We start from the raw sequence: 12,430 nt of genomic DNA on the forward strand, positions 1-12,430 counted from the left end.
CTTTTTTGTTCCTTATTTATGCAGTCCTCTATGAAAGAAGGGATCTTTTGTATCTGCTTGGAGCTTTATGCTAACTCATCTCTTTACAGTGGACCATTATGCAGAAATTTCAATTATATGCAATCCATAGACTCAATGACGCAATCCTGAAACATAATTGTTCCTGCTGAAACAACCCCCTCTGCTGTCTCAAAAAATGCACCGTTAACCCTTAAGTGCAAAAACAGAAGAAACCTTTAACAGTTATATTTCTTAATTCTAATGCCATAGAGTGCTACAGTAGATTATTACTTCCAGTGGCTGGATTATTAAGTGTAAAATTATAGGTCAGCCCCTTTCTTGGCGTTTTTTTTTATGAATGAAAGCTTACGCACGCCCTTTATGATTCAACCCTAATAGGCTAACCTAAATAAATAAATGAAGCAGATGTATGGTCCCAGAAAACGCCCCCCCCCCCCCCCCATCCGCTCTCTCTTTCTCTCTCCCTCCCTCTCTCTCTGTGTGATGGGAACGTGGCTGCAGCGCATTTACAGTCTCCTCCCCTGTGGATCCTCCAAGTATCTCCTCTCCCCTCAACCACCGACCAGAAGCGTGTCAAACAACTTTTCATTCAGCATTAGGCTGATATATGTATATATCTATATTTCAATTTGCTTCGTTTTTGCGCTATTTGATTCGTCATTCTCAATCATGAACGCACAGAGAGCGGATAGTCAGAAACGACTTGCAGATGAGCAGAACCAAGGTGAGAATTTAATTCTACTTTTACATTGAACTGTTGTTTTAGTTTTTGGGAAACTGTTTAGTTGTCTGCATCTAGTCTGCTTTTGATATTTTTTTTTTCACTAGTGCTTGTAAGTATTTTAAAATGCGCAATTAAGTCCGTTCAACTTAAATATCCAGTTATTAATAAAAAAAATTTGCAACACGATTTAAAGACATTAAACACAATTTCATTGGAATCTTTTGTTAACTGCAGGCTGGTTATATTTCCTAATTGACATGTCAGATAAATATAATGTTCAACTCTATTTAACGTTAATTCTCATAATGCTGTCCATACCATATTAGTCCAATAACCTTGGAGTTGCCGAGTAATACATGAGATTTGGCCACATAATTAACCTTTGAGATGAAGTCATTAGAATCTCTCAGTGCAGAGTGGTAATTATCCCAAACAGTCATCCGCTGATGAGAAAGAGTTTAGTAATATTATTTTGCCACTAAAAGCAATGCTCTCCTGTCCACGAGGGAATCTGCAATCTGTAAAAAATGTATGATTTTTTTCTACCTATGCAGAAATGACAGAAAATGTTCTTTTTCTATAAGTCTGTGGAATTTCAGTTCTTTACTGCTACTGCTATTTAAAATAGAAGCAACAAAGTCTCCTTTAACAAAATGATGCAAATACAAACAAGGATGTGTCATACCTAGTTAACAAGCTTAAAGTTTCCTTTATTTGTTTCGAATGATATGCCACTGACATCATCACACTAATTAGTTTATTCACTGAAAAATCTTGGTTCACACACTCCTTGATGCATCTTAAGAAACATCTGTTGTTTGTTTTAGACATAAAGGATGCCAAAAACCGAGAGAGACAGAGAAGATAATAGAATAATAGAAAATGCATGAGCGAAACAGAAACTGCATTAGGTTAATAGTTTTCCCACCCAGAATGAAAAAAATTCTGCTGTTGTCATCTAATTGACTTTAATCTGATGAAGTTTTGATTCAAACTGATGGTCCCTTGAGGTTCTCTGAGGCAAAATGGAAATGTTTGCTTTTTCAGAAATATTATGGACAAAATCACTCAGGAATCCCCCAAAATGGCAACAATAATAACTGCCAAGCTTTTAGGTTAGATAAAATTAGGTCTCATGTTGTGGGAATTTATGCATTTGTCGAGAAGTTATTCATTAAACAAGATGAAGAAATATTAAGCTTACGTTTGACCCCAATAAGCAGCATCAAAGAGCTCTTAAACAGAAAAAAAACCCTCTTCTGATCACGGCACTGTCTGTTTTATCTTCTTATTTTTCTTTTAATAGCAACACCCCAGCACTGAATACCCCAAGAAACCAGCAGAGGATGTTTTGACTCCTTCATTTGTGCCTCCAGCCTTCCTCTCAACAATGGACCTCTTTTTGCAGGGATCCTCTTTAAACTTATCAAAACTGCTCCACAATATCAGCATTCCTGTCAATGTCTCTGGGAATTATACTAACAACCAGTTCACAGAGGTCAACCTCTTTGAAATCCTGGGTCCGAAACGCTCTCCCTTTTTCTTCCAAGTGACCAGTGTTTACCTTCTCATCTTTCTCATTGGCTTGTCTGGAAATCTGCTCACATGTGCAGTGATTGCAAAGCACAAAAAAATGCGTAATCCTACAAACTTTTACCTTGTGAGCCTGGCTGTATCGGATCTTCTCGTGCTTTTGTTTGGGATGCCCTTGGAGATTTATGACCTGTGGCAGAACTATCCATTCCCCTTTGGTGAGGGTGGCTGCTACTTCAAAACGTTCCTGTTTGAAACTGTGTGCTTTGCCTCCATCCTTAATGTCACAGCTCTGAGTGTGGAGAGGTACATAGCTGTGGTATATCCACTCAAAACACGATACCTGTCGACTAACCAGCACGCTAAACGGGTCATCACCATTGTGTGGGTGGTTTCGATGATCTGTGCCATCCCCAACACCTCACTGCACGGCATCTTCTACCTGCCAGAGAGAATGGAGGAGTCAGCTATTTGCACTGTGCTGAAACCTTTGTGGATCTATAACCTGGTCATGCAAATCACAACTGTCTGCTTCTATTTTATACCCATGATGGTTATTAGCATGCTGTACTTAGTCATGGGCCTTCATTTGGGGAGAGAAAGGCGCCAGTCCAGTTGGAACCTGGGAAAGAATTGTTGCAGCACTCGAAGGAAGATGAGAGTGGAGAATGGCCGAAGGAGACAGGTCATCAAAATGCTCTGTGAGTTTTTTTTCTCTCTCTTCAAAAGGCAAGCATTGCTCTGTCATGCTGCTCTGACTTGAAAGCATATCTCCTCTAATCTGTATTGTCACTGCCAAGGCATGATCCCATAGACAAAACGTGACGAAAACAGAGAGTAAATAATGACACAGGATTATCAGCAGTTTGGATGGATCATTAAGATTCGGAAGGGCTTCCTTTTGAGTCGCATCTCCTAATTCTGCAACTTGACAAGATTACACGTTAGTGTAAGACCCTTTTGCTGTAGCTATTTGTTTTTTTACATTGAGGAATTTCCCATTACATCCAGCTAAAGATTCTCACACTACGAATGGCAAAAATAATAACTGGCAAAAAATAGCATTAGGAGTCAATCTGAAAACCTATTTTCTGAACCAACTGGCAATTATTGCAAAGAGTAAATTATCAGAATATCCATTATGAACACAATTAGCAGCGTGATAGTGGTAATGTCACAGGAAATGTCTGCATTTAAGCTTTTGTCATAGCTCCTCTCAGGAGTTTAGAGTGGATGTTGGTGATGCTATTCTCATTGTATTTGTACAGCCAGTCATAATTTCACAGCATAGAGATTAGTCGTTACTTTTTTTTTATTATGTTTTTATTTAAAAACCTGCAACAAACAAACAATATATCATGAATTTCTAACTGATATTGCAGTCACAAATATCTAATATTTCAAGAAAAGGCCTAAAGGTGAATTTTAAACTGCTTCTTTAGCTAACACACTGGTGATTTATTTAATGAAACGCTGGAAACTAAAATTATACCCTGACCTTTTCTGTACTTTTTGAGATCCGTGCTGATATTTGAGAGTTAAATAAAAGCATATAACCAAGTTTATAGCCATCATAACAACAAAAAAACATCTAACTGCCCCCAGCTGCATACAAAATACCAGCAACACTTAAAAATAAAGACATTTCCTTATTCTTATCTTTGCATCTGTAGAGCTGCATATTGCAAGAAGATATTTACCTCATATGTAGCACATTCCGTCTGAGAGTTATTTTTCCCAGAGCTCTAAAAGCCAAATAAATTGTAGTAAAATTGTGGAGTTTTCTTCAAAACTACTAAAAGTTGTGTTTACGTTCAATGTTACTCTCCAAGGTGTGAAATGTAAATTCATGAGGCTTAATGGAAGTGCTGAACGCATGGCTTTTTCTTCTAAAACATAACAGCTTCCTCTGCCTTTGTAGGCTCCGTGCAACACATCTCTCTGTGCAGTTATGTTCTGTGCAACTGCATGAGAGATACAGAAAACAGGTGCAAAAACAAATAAATCCATAGCACTACTAGATGTCTAAAACATCACAGGGGACCTTTAAATTATGTTTTTCTTAAAAGAATCCCAACTGAAGATCTTTTAGAAATGTTGTTAAATTCACAAGAGGTTTGGGGGATGCTTTCTGGTTCCACTGCAGGTGGATTCCTTTATCAGGAATGTCATCTGTTCTGGAGAATGGGTGATAAAATTTAAATTAAAAATAATAATATGAAATGTATGGACAAAAAGATTGTGATTGTTTTGATTTGCACAGTTGATCAGACTGCTTCTGTCATCATCCTCCTTATCTTGTTCTTCTAGTCAAATAGTAATTGATAGTAAAATAACATTGGTTTTGTTTTTAACGTGTGTTTCCCATGTAAAGTAGCTGCAACACAATGACTTTCAGGAAAAATGACATGCATATTTTAGTTTTTAAAAAGGTTTAACATTTGCATCTATGAGCAGCTAACTCGATAAAAGCTCTTTAATTGATTTCCACTCACTATCAACAACTAAAAGCGCAGCAAGCTGAAAGCTACTTATTGGTCATCAAGCTGTAGTTTCATACTTAACATCTTCACACATATACCCTGTGTTCTTGACAACAATTCCTGTTGTCAATTCATGCTGTTCAGCCAAACTTTGTTACCAAAGTTTCTCTTATATTACAGTAAAGATAAAGTTTCTAAACACATCAAACACATCAGCCGTGACTTAGTAAAACACACACGTAACAATTATACAAAAAGTCTGTGAAGGTTCTCAGTCCTTCAGGTCATCGTAGTCAAAGGAGCTTGCAAAGAAAAGCATCTGGACTTCTTTAAGATTATGCAAAAAATTCAGAGAAAAATATGGCCCAAGTATTTCACCCAAGATAAATATATCTTTAATGAAGAGCTGGAACAAGATGATATAGAATATAAATATGATTCTTTGAAAAACTGTAAAATACAGCATTTTGTCCTAACCATGAAGCTTTAGACAAATGAAAAAGTTAAAATGCACTATGCGAATCACTGTAGTCTGGGAAAGAAAGAACAAAACCAAGTGCTAAATGCCATATTTATAACTGTAAATATCTTGGCAGTGTGTTGAGTGCCCCCAAGCAAAGCTTGATGCCATATGCCCACGATCATAAAAAGCCAAACACTGCCTGTGCCTGCTGGATCTCCTGCAGGGAGAGCCCCTGAGAGCATTATGCCTAGATTATTTGGCGAGGAATGTATTTGTGCTCCATCATCAAAAAAAATGCTGAACATTGTTTGTTGCACAGAATGAAGCATTTAAATTTGGCCAAGAACAGTCGTTAAACCCTAAAATTGATAAGACTTATAATACCTGTTTGAATTGGTTTCTAGTCTTATCTGTAAGCTAAGAGAGTCTACAATCTATGTCTTTGATATATTGTGGTTGCTGAAGTGCAGCATTTGCTAAACAAGAACTTCAGTCAAAGGATAATGATATGCTGAATTTCCATTTTTAAGAATCTCTTGACTCATTTGCCTTAAGGGCATCAATAAGCAATCTAACTTAACTCTAAATTACTTCACAATTACCACAAAGGTCATGAATACAGCTGTTTATCCGTCCTTCTTACGACCTCATTCTCATTCCTGGAGCATTAAACGCTGTCATTTTTTCAAAGCTGTTGACACAAGCTGTCTTTTGTCATTTATGGATGTTTAAAACGAACATGGTAAGAAAATATGAGCATATAGGTCCAATGCATAAGCATAGTAAGACTGATGTGGTCAGAAAGGAACATTTTAACATCAAAACATAATATGTTCCTAAACCTTATTTTCACAGTGCGGCCATTTAGCTCACAAACCAGACCAAACAGGAGCCTACAAGCTGACAAATTCATATAATGTCAGCAGCAATGACAGAATAACAGTAATTTAAACCCCTGGGCAAGAACATGCTATTCTTTCAAGTTTTGCTAATGCAATGTGTGCAATGGCATGACACTGACTGAACACACCAGAATACCTAACTCTAGTCCATCCATATACAGCTGTTTTAAATGAAAATGAGAAGAAGAAAATCTCCACAAACCTGTGTACTCCTTATAGAAACGTTTGTCTCAGTTTGTTTAAACAGGTTTTCAAATAAAGTTGAGGAGATAAATCATTTTATGGCTGGATCGCTAACAATTGATAAGAACTCATAAACCGCAGAGTGGATTTTTATAAAGGACCACAAGCCAACAAGTTTAATTTTAACATTCAAATCTGTTCTGCAAAAATAAATGTATTCATCATCTTTCTCTCCAGCAATCGTGGTGGCAGTGTTTGGAGTCTGCTGGGCACCCTTTCACATCGAGCGTCTTCTGTGGAGCTCTATCAGCCAGTGGACCGACTTGATGCACAACATTTATCAATATGTCCACATCCTGTCGGGCGTCTTCTTCTACCTCAGCTCTGCAGTCAACCCTATCATCTACAGCCTGCTCTCCACGCGGTTCAGAGAGTGTTTTCGAGAACTTGTTTGTTCCCAGGGGGAGGACAATAACTCTGTCAGAGACTCCCCTCCTTTTCCTAAAATTTTGCTGGATCCCTCCGTTGCAAGTTCAAGGGGTCAGGCCGAGGGGAAGGACTCTAATGCTTTCATCCCTTTGCTGTCCCCTAATATGACACTGAGTATGGACACTGAAATCCTCACATGTGCTTGTACAGACACAACGTGCAAGACCTCTGTATTCTGACATTTTATTTGAACAAGCTAGAAAGCAGCTGGTGCAGAAATATTGTAAACTGACAGGTTAACATTTTGGATCTTAGGTTTATTTGTTTCCAGAATTTGCTGACATGATGCTGTATGATGAATACTGCCAGAAGAAAATGAGCTTAGCTTAGAACGGAGACTTGAAACAAATGAGGACAAGTAGTCTGTGTCATAATGTAATGAAACTGTCTCATCTGCTTGTCTCTGACCCTTTTATTAACATTGGCTCATCTCAAAAGTAAAAAAAGGTTCTAGTTGATGAGCCATGTAAATCCAAAAGTTGCTTTCATGTTGTATTTTAGTGCAAAGAGAGATCATTTGGAAGAAAATAACAAAATCTACTGCAAAATCATGACACTGGAAATGTATGAATTTTTGGCAGTTAGGCTGATGAGACTATGGAGCATGATGTTATTGGGGACTGGGACTGGACCCCCTGATGTTTAGTGATGGTGGAGGAAAAATATGGTTGACAGGATAGGAGGTTGAATGTGAAAGAAACCCCCCTTTTTTTTAAATATCAAGATACCGTTAAAAATACATTGTAAAGGTAAAGGGCATATATTTGTTTTTTAAATCTTTGAGAGCCAAGCTAACCGTCCCCCTATATTTACAGTCTTTAGTTGCTTAGCTTTCCTGTAGCTCCAGTATCATATTTAGCAGTAGTATTATGGATATTCTCATATAATCCTAGCAAAGGATGTGGATAAGCATAATTTCCAGTATGTTTTGCTATTTTCTTAAACTTATCACATGTCACTAAAAAGCTTGGATGTAAAATGATTATTTATCCTTTGTTTGAAGCTTTGAATCATATTTGACAACAGTGCCTGCACATTTTACCTGCTGTCTTATTTTTTAACTGCTGTATGCCTTATGTCAGAAAGTGGAAAATCAGATCGATCTGAGCCAAATGATTACATGTTGTAATTGATATGTTGTACCTGAAAATTAACGTGATGCTAATTTGCAAAAAGAAGTAGTATATGTCTCTGTGTTTCAGTGGGACAAAGAATGTGATAATTTATTGTGAGCTGTTGCTAATGTTTTTGGGGTTTTTTCTCTTGTTGCATGGCCAGCCGGTAAGCTGTTGTTCACTGTGATTGCAAAAATGAAAACTGATTATGGCTATTGTGCAATGGCTAATTCAAAAGCAAAATAAATATTAAGCAGTCTATACATAGCTGTCACATGCTTGAACTATGTAAATACTGGAAACACATGCTGTCATTTTGATTACGGAACCATGAAACTGAAGAGTTTATTCATCACCGTGATTGCATTATGAAATGTCTTTTTCCACAAGAGTTTATAGACCTAGTGTGGTTTGAATCAAAATAATAAGCTAGGACAGATTGACTGGTTGAATGTATTGTGTCTTTAGAGTCACTAGTAAGTTGTCCTACTGCCCTTGTGTTGCTGGCCTAAATATGTGGTAGTCTTCACCAATCCCACCACATATTACAGGCTGTATACCCACCTCACTTGGCAATAGAATATGTTATTCTTACCTTTTTGCTTATTATTTAGGTATCCTTGAACCAGTTATCTCTTTTAGGCCCATTGGCCTCGCTGTTGGCTTTCCAGCAGGTGGTTTTCTACACTTTTTTGTTATGAATGATTACTGTTGAAGCAGGGGCACTGCATACACGCACACACACACACACACACACACACACACACACACACACACACACACACACACACACACACACACACACACACACACACACACACACACACACCTCTAAATATACTGACAGCTGTTATTATGGTTGAGAATTTTCAGCATATTGGCCAATCCTTTGAGCAATGGTTGAGAATTGATGCATGGTATAATACGTGTTTTGTTTTTTTGTTTTTTGTTTTAATTTTCCACTACACCGCACGAGTCAAATTATATTTTATGCTTTCCACTATTGATCAGAATAAGCTTTAATCAGTCAGCTGTGACAACATTGAATTGAATAGCAGAATGGCAGTTCTGCAAGCCACAGCAGGATGAAATGGATACAGTAGGGAGATTTGCATTCACATTCGCTCACTTTCACTCATTGGACTGGATGCTTGAACACTAAACAACATTTTCAATACAGATTTCATTTCCATAAAATTCTCAGACATGCTGTCTAATACAAAACAAAATATCGGCCTTTGCATTATACGTTACTTTTGTTCTCTTGAATGTGTTATCTTCTCGCAGCATTCAGAGTGGAGTATTCATATTCATATTGGTGTTAGAGGTCGGTATGAATGAGTCCATTTTCAGGGATTATACAGAAAAGAGTCACACAGGCACCCAGAAGTGTTCCTGTCCTTAATCGCCTCTTATTGTGGAGCAAAAACAATTTGTACCTTAGTGACATGTCGGTGCTTGTTTGTTGCTTTTAACCCAGCAGTTTCAAATCTGTGGCAATATACCTATTTAATAGGTGACATTCCAGTTTGCCATTTAAATGTTCTACTTCTACCTGCCATGAGTAAAGTAACACAAACACATTGTTTTCCAGAGAAAGATGAATATGTATGAGTGACATATTTCATCCAACTTCAATCACAGTTTAAGAGTTGAATATAGAATGAATGTAACTCTTCATGTAAATGGCCACAATAAGAGTTGTTCTCCAGTTCTGTCTGATGAAAACTCAAGAAAAGAAAGACACTACGATGTGAAATTCAAATGAAGCACAGGAAAAAAAACACAAGCACTCCCACCACAGTGCGAATTGTTTAGTTCTCAAGTGTAATGAAGGGCCAGCGTGAGAAGGATATTCATATGCATTGTTCAGAAGTGAATTTAATACATTTTCTCTGAAGGACATTATACAGCTGGATGAACATGTCATGCTTATCTGTGCTCTCTGTATATCAAAAGCAATATCATGTCTTTGACCTCTAGAATAATCGCAACATCTCACTTCAGTCTTTTGATATTTTATAATGTCTATTTACATCCCCTTACACATCCCAAGGACACAACGTTTGTCTTTAGGCCACAACACGGTTGCAATTCAGCTGGAGAAGGATGGCCTACGGGGTATTCTGACCACGTTATATGTGTTCAGCCCTGGTGCATCAAAACCTGGAGATAAACCCTGCTTATTAAACACGTAGAAGTTAAATAATTGGCCATCTTGAGCTTCCAGGGACACTGAAGCGGTGCCGACTCGCAAAACACAGGGGTACTCTTTTTCAAACACCACTTTAAACACACGATCAACCAGGTAGTTAAGTTTTATTGTCCTGTACTTCTCTGGTATGAGCTCTTCAATCTGAGGACCAAACTGCTGCATGATAAGGACTCCGTCTGGCCCTACTTTGATCTCATAGAAAGTGATGTTGCTGTAAGTGAAAAATCCAATGTAATGATCAGGGTTTGGAGGAGCAACAAGGACCTTTTTGGCCTCCCTGAAGGCTCTCTCTATGGCTGGGACAATGTGGTTGTAGGCCTTTGTGACCACATCCTGTTTCTGAGATCGGCTGCCTGCCATTAGCACCACTAGGCCAAGCTTCAGTCTGGGAACCAGAGAAAAAGTGGCAGAGTAGCCATCCAAATCCCCATCTTTACGCAACAGTTCATAGCCCATCAGCTCATTCACCTCCCATGGCGTTCCAGTACGGTTAGCGAAATAATCCTTATCGCACCTAAAGAGTGGGGTCAGCATAATCTTCAAAGAGTCTGGCTCCAGCAGCTTGCGATGATACGCACCCAGCAGCATCATGGCAAGCTTGGCCAAATCTGCAGCTGTTGAGAACATCTGACCAGAAGGCCGATACCAGCCGAGGTCATAGAGTGGGGCTGGTTTTCCATTTGAGTACACTCCAACAGCCAATTGGCTCTGCATCCCTGGGGTGAGGTCAAAGCTGGTGTCTTCCATCCCCAGCCGGTCCAGGATGTTCTCTGTGATCCATCGCTGGTAGTCAACTCCGGCCACTCGCTCTGCCATCACATGAGCGAGTAGTGAGAAGGCAAGGTTACTGTAGTGACATCTGCAAGAACAAATATAAAAAGCATTGGGAGAATGAAGAAGAATACATGATAATTCACGTTTAAATATCACCATACTTGAAATATTCCATGTAATTTAAGTGAGCGCGCTCTTTGGACAGAAAATGCAGGAAGCCTAGCACATAAAAATCCCATTCACTAGCAGAGAACGCAATATAGACTGCTCCCTTGGGGGTGCAGTACAACATCACAGAGACTTTGCAGTATGGAGCTAGCAGGTTAAAGACCGATTTACTCAAATATTAACTCTTGTTTGTTTCATCGGGACAAATATTAAAGAATAAAAATGACACGTTGCTTCCAAATCATATTTGATGGACTATTTCTTAGTTGAGCTCAGGTCCCTGCAGGTTTAATACAAACACAATGTGGTGCTGGAGATATTAAAATATCACTTGAAAACACTTGTTTACTCAAAGGTCAAATATTTTACTAATCAGTGTAATATGTAGAGACAGGTACAGTATGTGGAAAGACCTGAGCTAATTAAACTTGACATTTAATTATACATCCTCTCCAGGTAAAATCTAAGTAGCATCAAGAGGGATTATTGTAATTACAGTTTTTGTCATTACGAAGCAGAATGTAGTTCTAATGTAAGAAATAAGTAACAGAATAATATTTGTACACTGCAGGAACACTTATTTGCTTGGTTAGAATTTCCCCATGAAAACACTGATGTCACCACAATGAAAGAAATCATACTTGGTGCCTGGATCCGCGACGAGGACATCATCTTGTAGAAGATTGATTGCAGATTGAGTTTTTCCTTTCCAAAGCAAATTTGTAGCTCGGAGCCTCCTGGGCAGGCCTGGATTAAACAACAGCAAAACAGTGTTAAATTTAAAAAGTAAAATTTGTAAATAAAAAAACAAAAACAAAGGGTGAATTGCATTAGTATACTTTAGCCTTCTCAAACACATATCATCACTTTATATTTCACTCTAATAGTTATTTCATTTACCTTATAACAGCACTTTCTTTGTACGTGATATATTTGACCAGTTGTCTATAAAGGTTTATGATGTTCAGCCACTCTGACTTGTTGACAAATTGTGAGACATGGTTGGATATTTAAAGACCTATTATCCTTCCTTGCAATAGATGAGCGTCTCATATTTTAATTCTTTACACAGACAGAAGTGTTACTTATTGAAAACTTCTTCAGATAAACCGTTTCCTGCTTAGGCATGTTCATTACAACTCTTATCTGAAGTCTTATCTGAATAAATGTTACAAGTCTAAACAGCACCTGAGGGTTGGATATTTTTTTTACTGCAAGTAGTGCAAGCGCCTTTAAATGTCTGCTTTACTTATGCATATCAATGAAAGTGAAAAGATCATAGATGTTTAAGATTAAATTAGAAGAACAGTAGGAAGGGATTTTAAATGGCTTTAAATGACAAAATGGTAAATGGTCTGTA

At 38.0% G+C, this 12,430-nt stretch overlaps 2 protein-coding genes across 6 annotated transcripts in view; one reads left to right on the plus strand and one right to left on the minus strand.

The window, feature by feature from the left end:
- Positions 1-565: 565 nt before the first annotated feature.
- On the plus strand, positions 566-8,656 carry nmur3 (neuromedin U receptor 3). Its single transcript, XM_026167129.1, has 3 exons — positions 566-745; positions 2,052-2,979; positions 6,547-8,656. The coding sequence occupies exons 1-3, from the start codon at positions 731-733 to the stop codon at positions 6,975-6,977; spliced, it is 1,374 nt and encodes a 457-aa protein (XP_026022914.1). The 5' UTR covers positions 566-730; the 3' UTR covers positions 6,978-8,656.
- Positions 8,657-8,914: 258 nt separating this feature from the next.
- The window catches only part of lactbl1b (lactamase, beta-like 1b), a 30,916-nt gene continuing 27,400 nt past the window's right edge, over positions 8,915-12,430 (minus strand). For all 5 annotated transcript variants that reach the window (XM_026167133.1, XM_026167130.1, XM_026167132.1 and 2 more), the window contains 2 exons: positions 11,712-11,817; positions 8,915-10,987 (listed from right to left, as the gene is read on the minus strand). In XM_026167133.1, the coding sequence (XP_026022918.1) occupies positions 10,009-10,987; positions 11,712-11,817 (1,085 nt within the window). In that variant the 3' untranslated portion in view covers positions 8,915-10,008. The remainder of the gene's footprint in view (positions 10,988-11,711; positions 11,818-12,430) is intronic.

The sequence above is a fragment of the Astatotilapia calliptera genome, chromosome 5 (assembly GCF_900246225.1).
Source record: "Astatotilapia calliptera chromosome 5, fAstCal1.2, whole genome shotgun sequence".
Lineage (NCBI taxonomy): Eukaryota > Metazoa > Chordata > Actinopteri > Cichliformes > Cichlidae > Astatotilapia > Astatotilapia calliptera.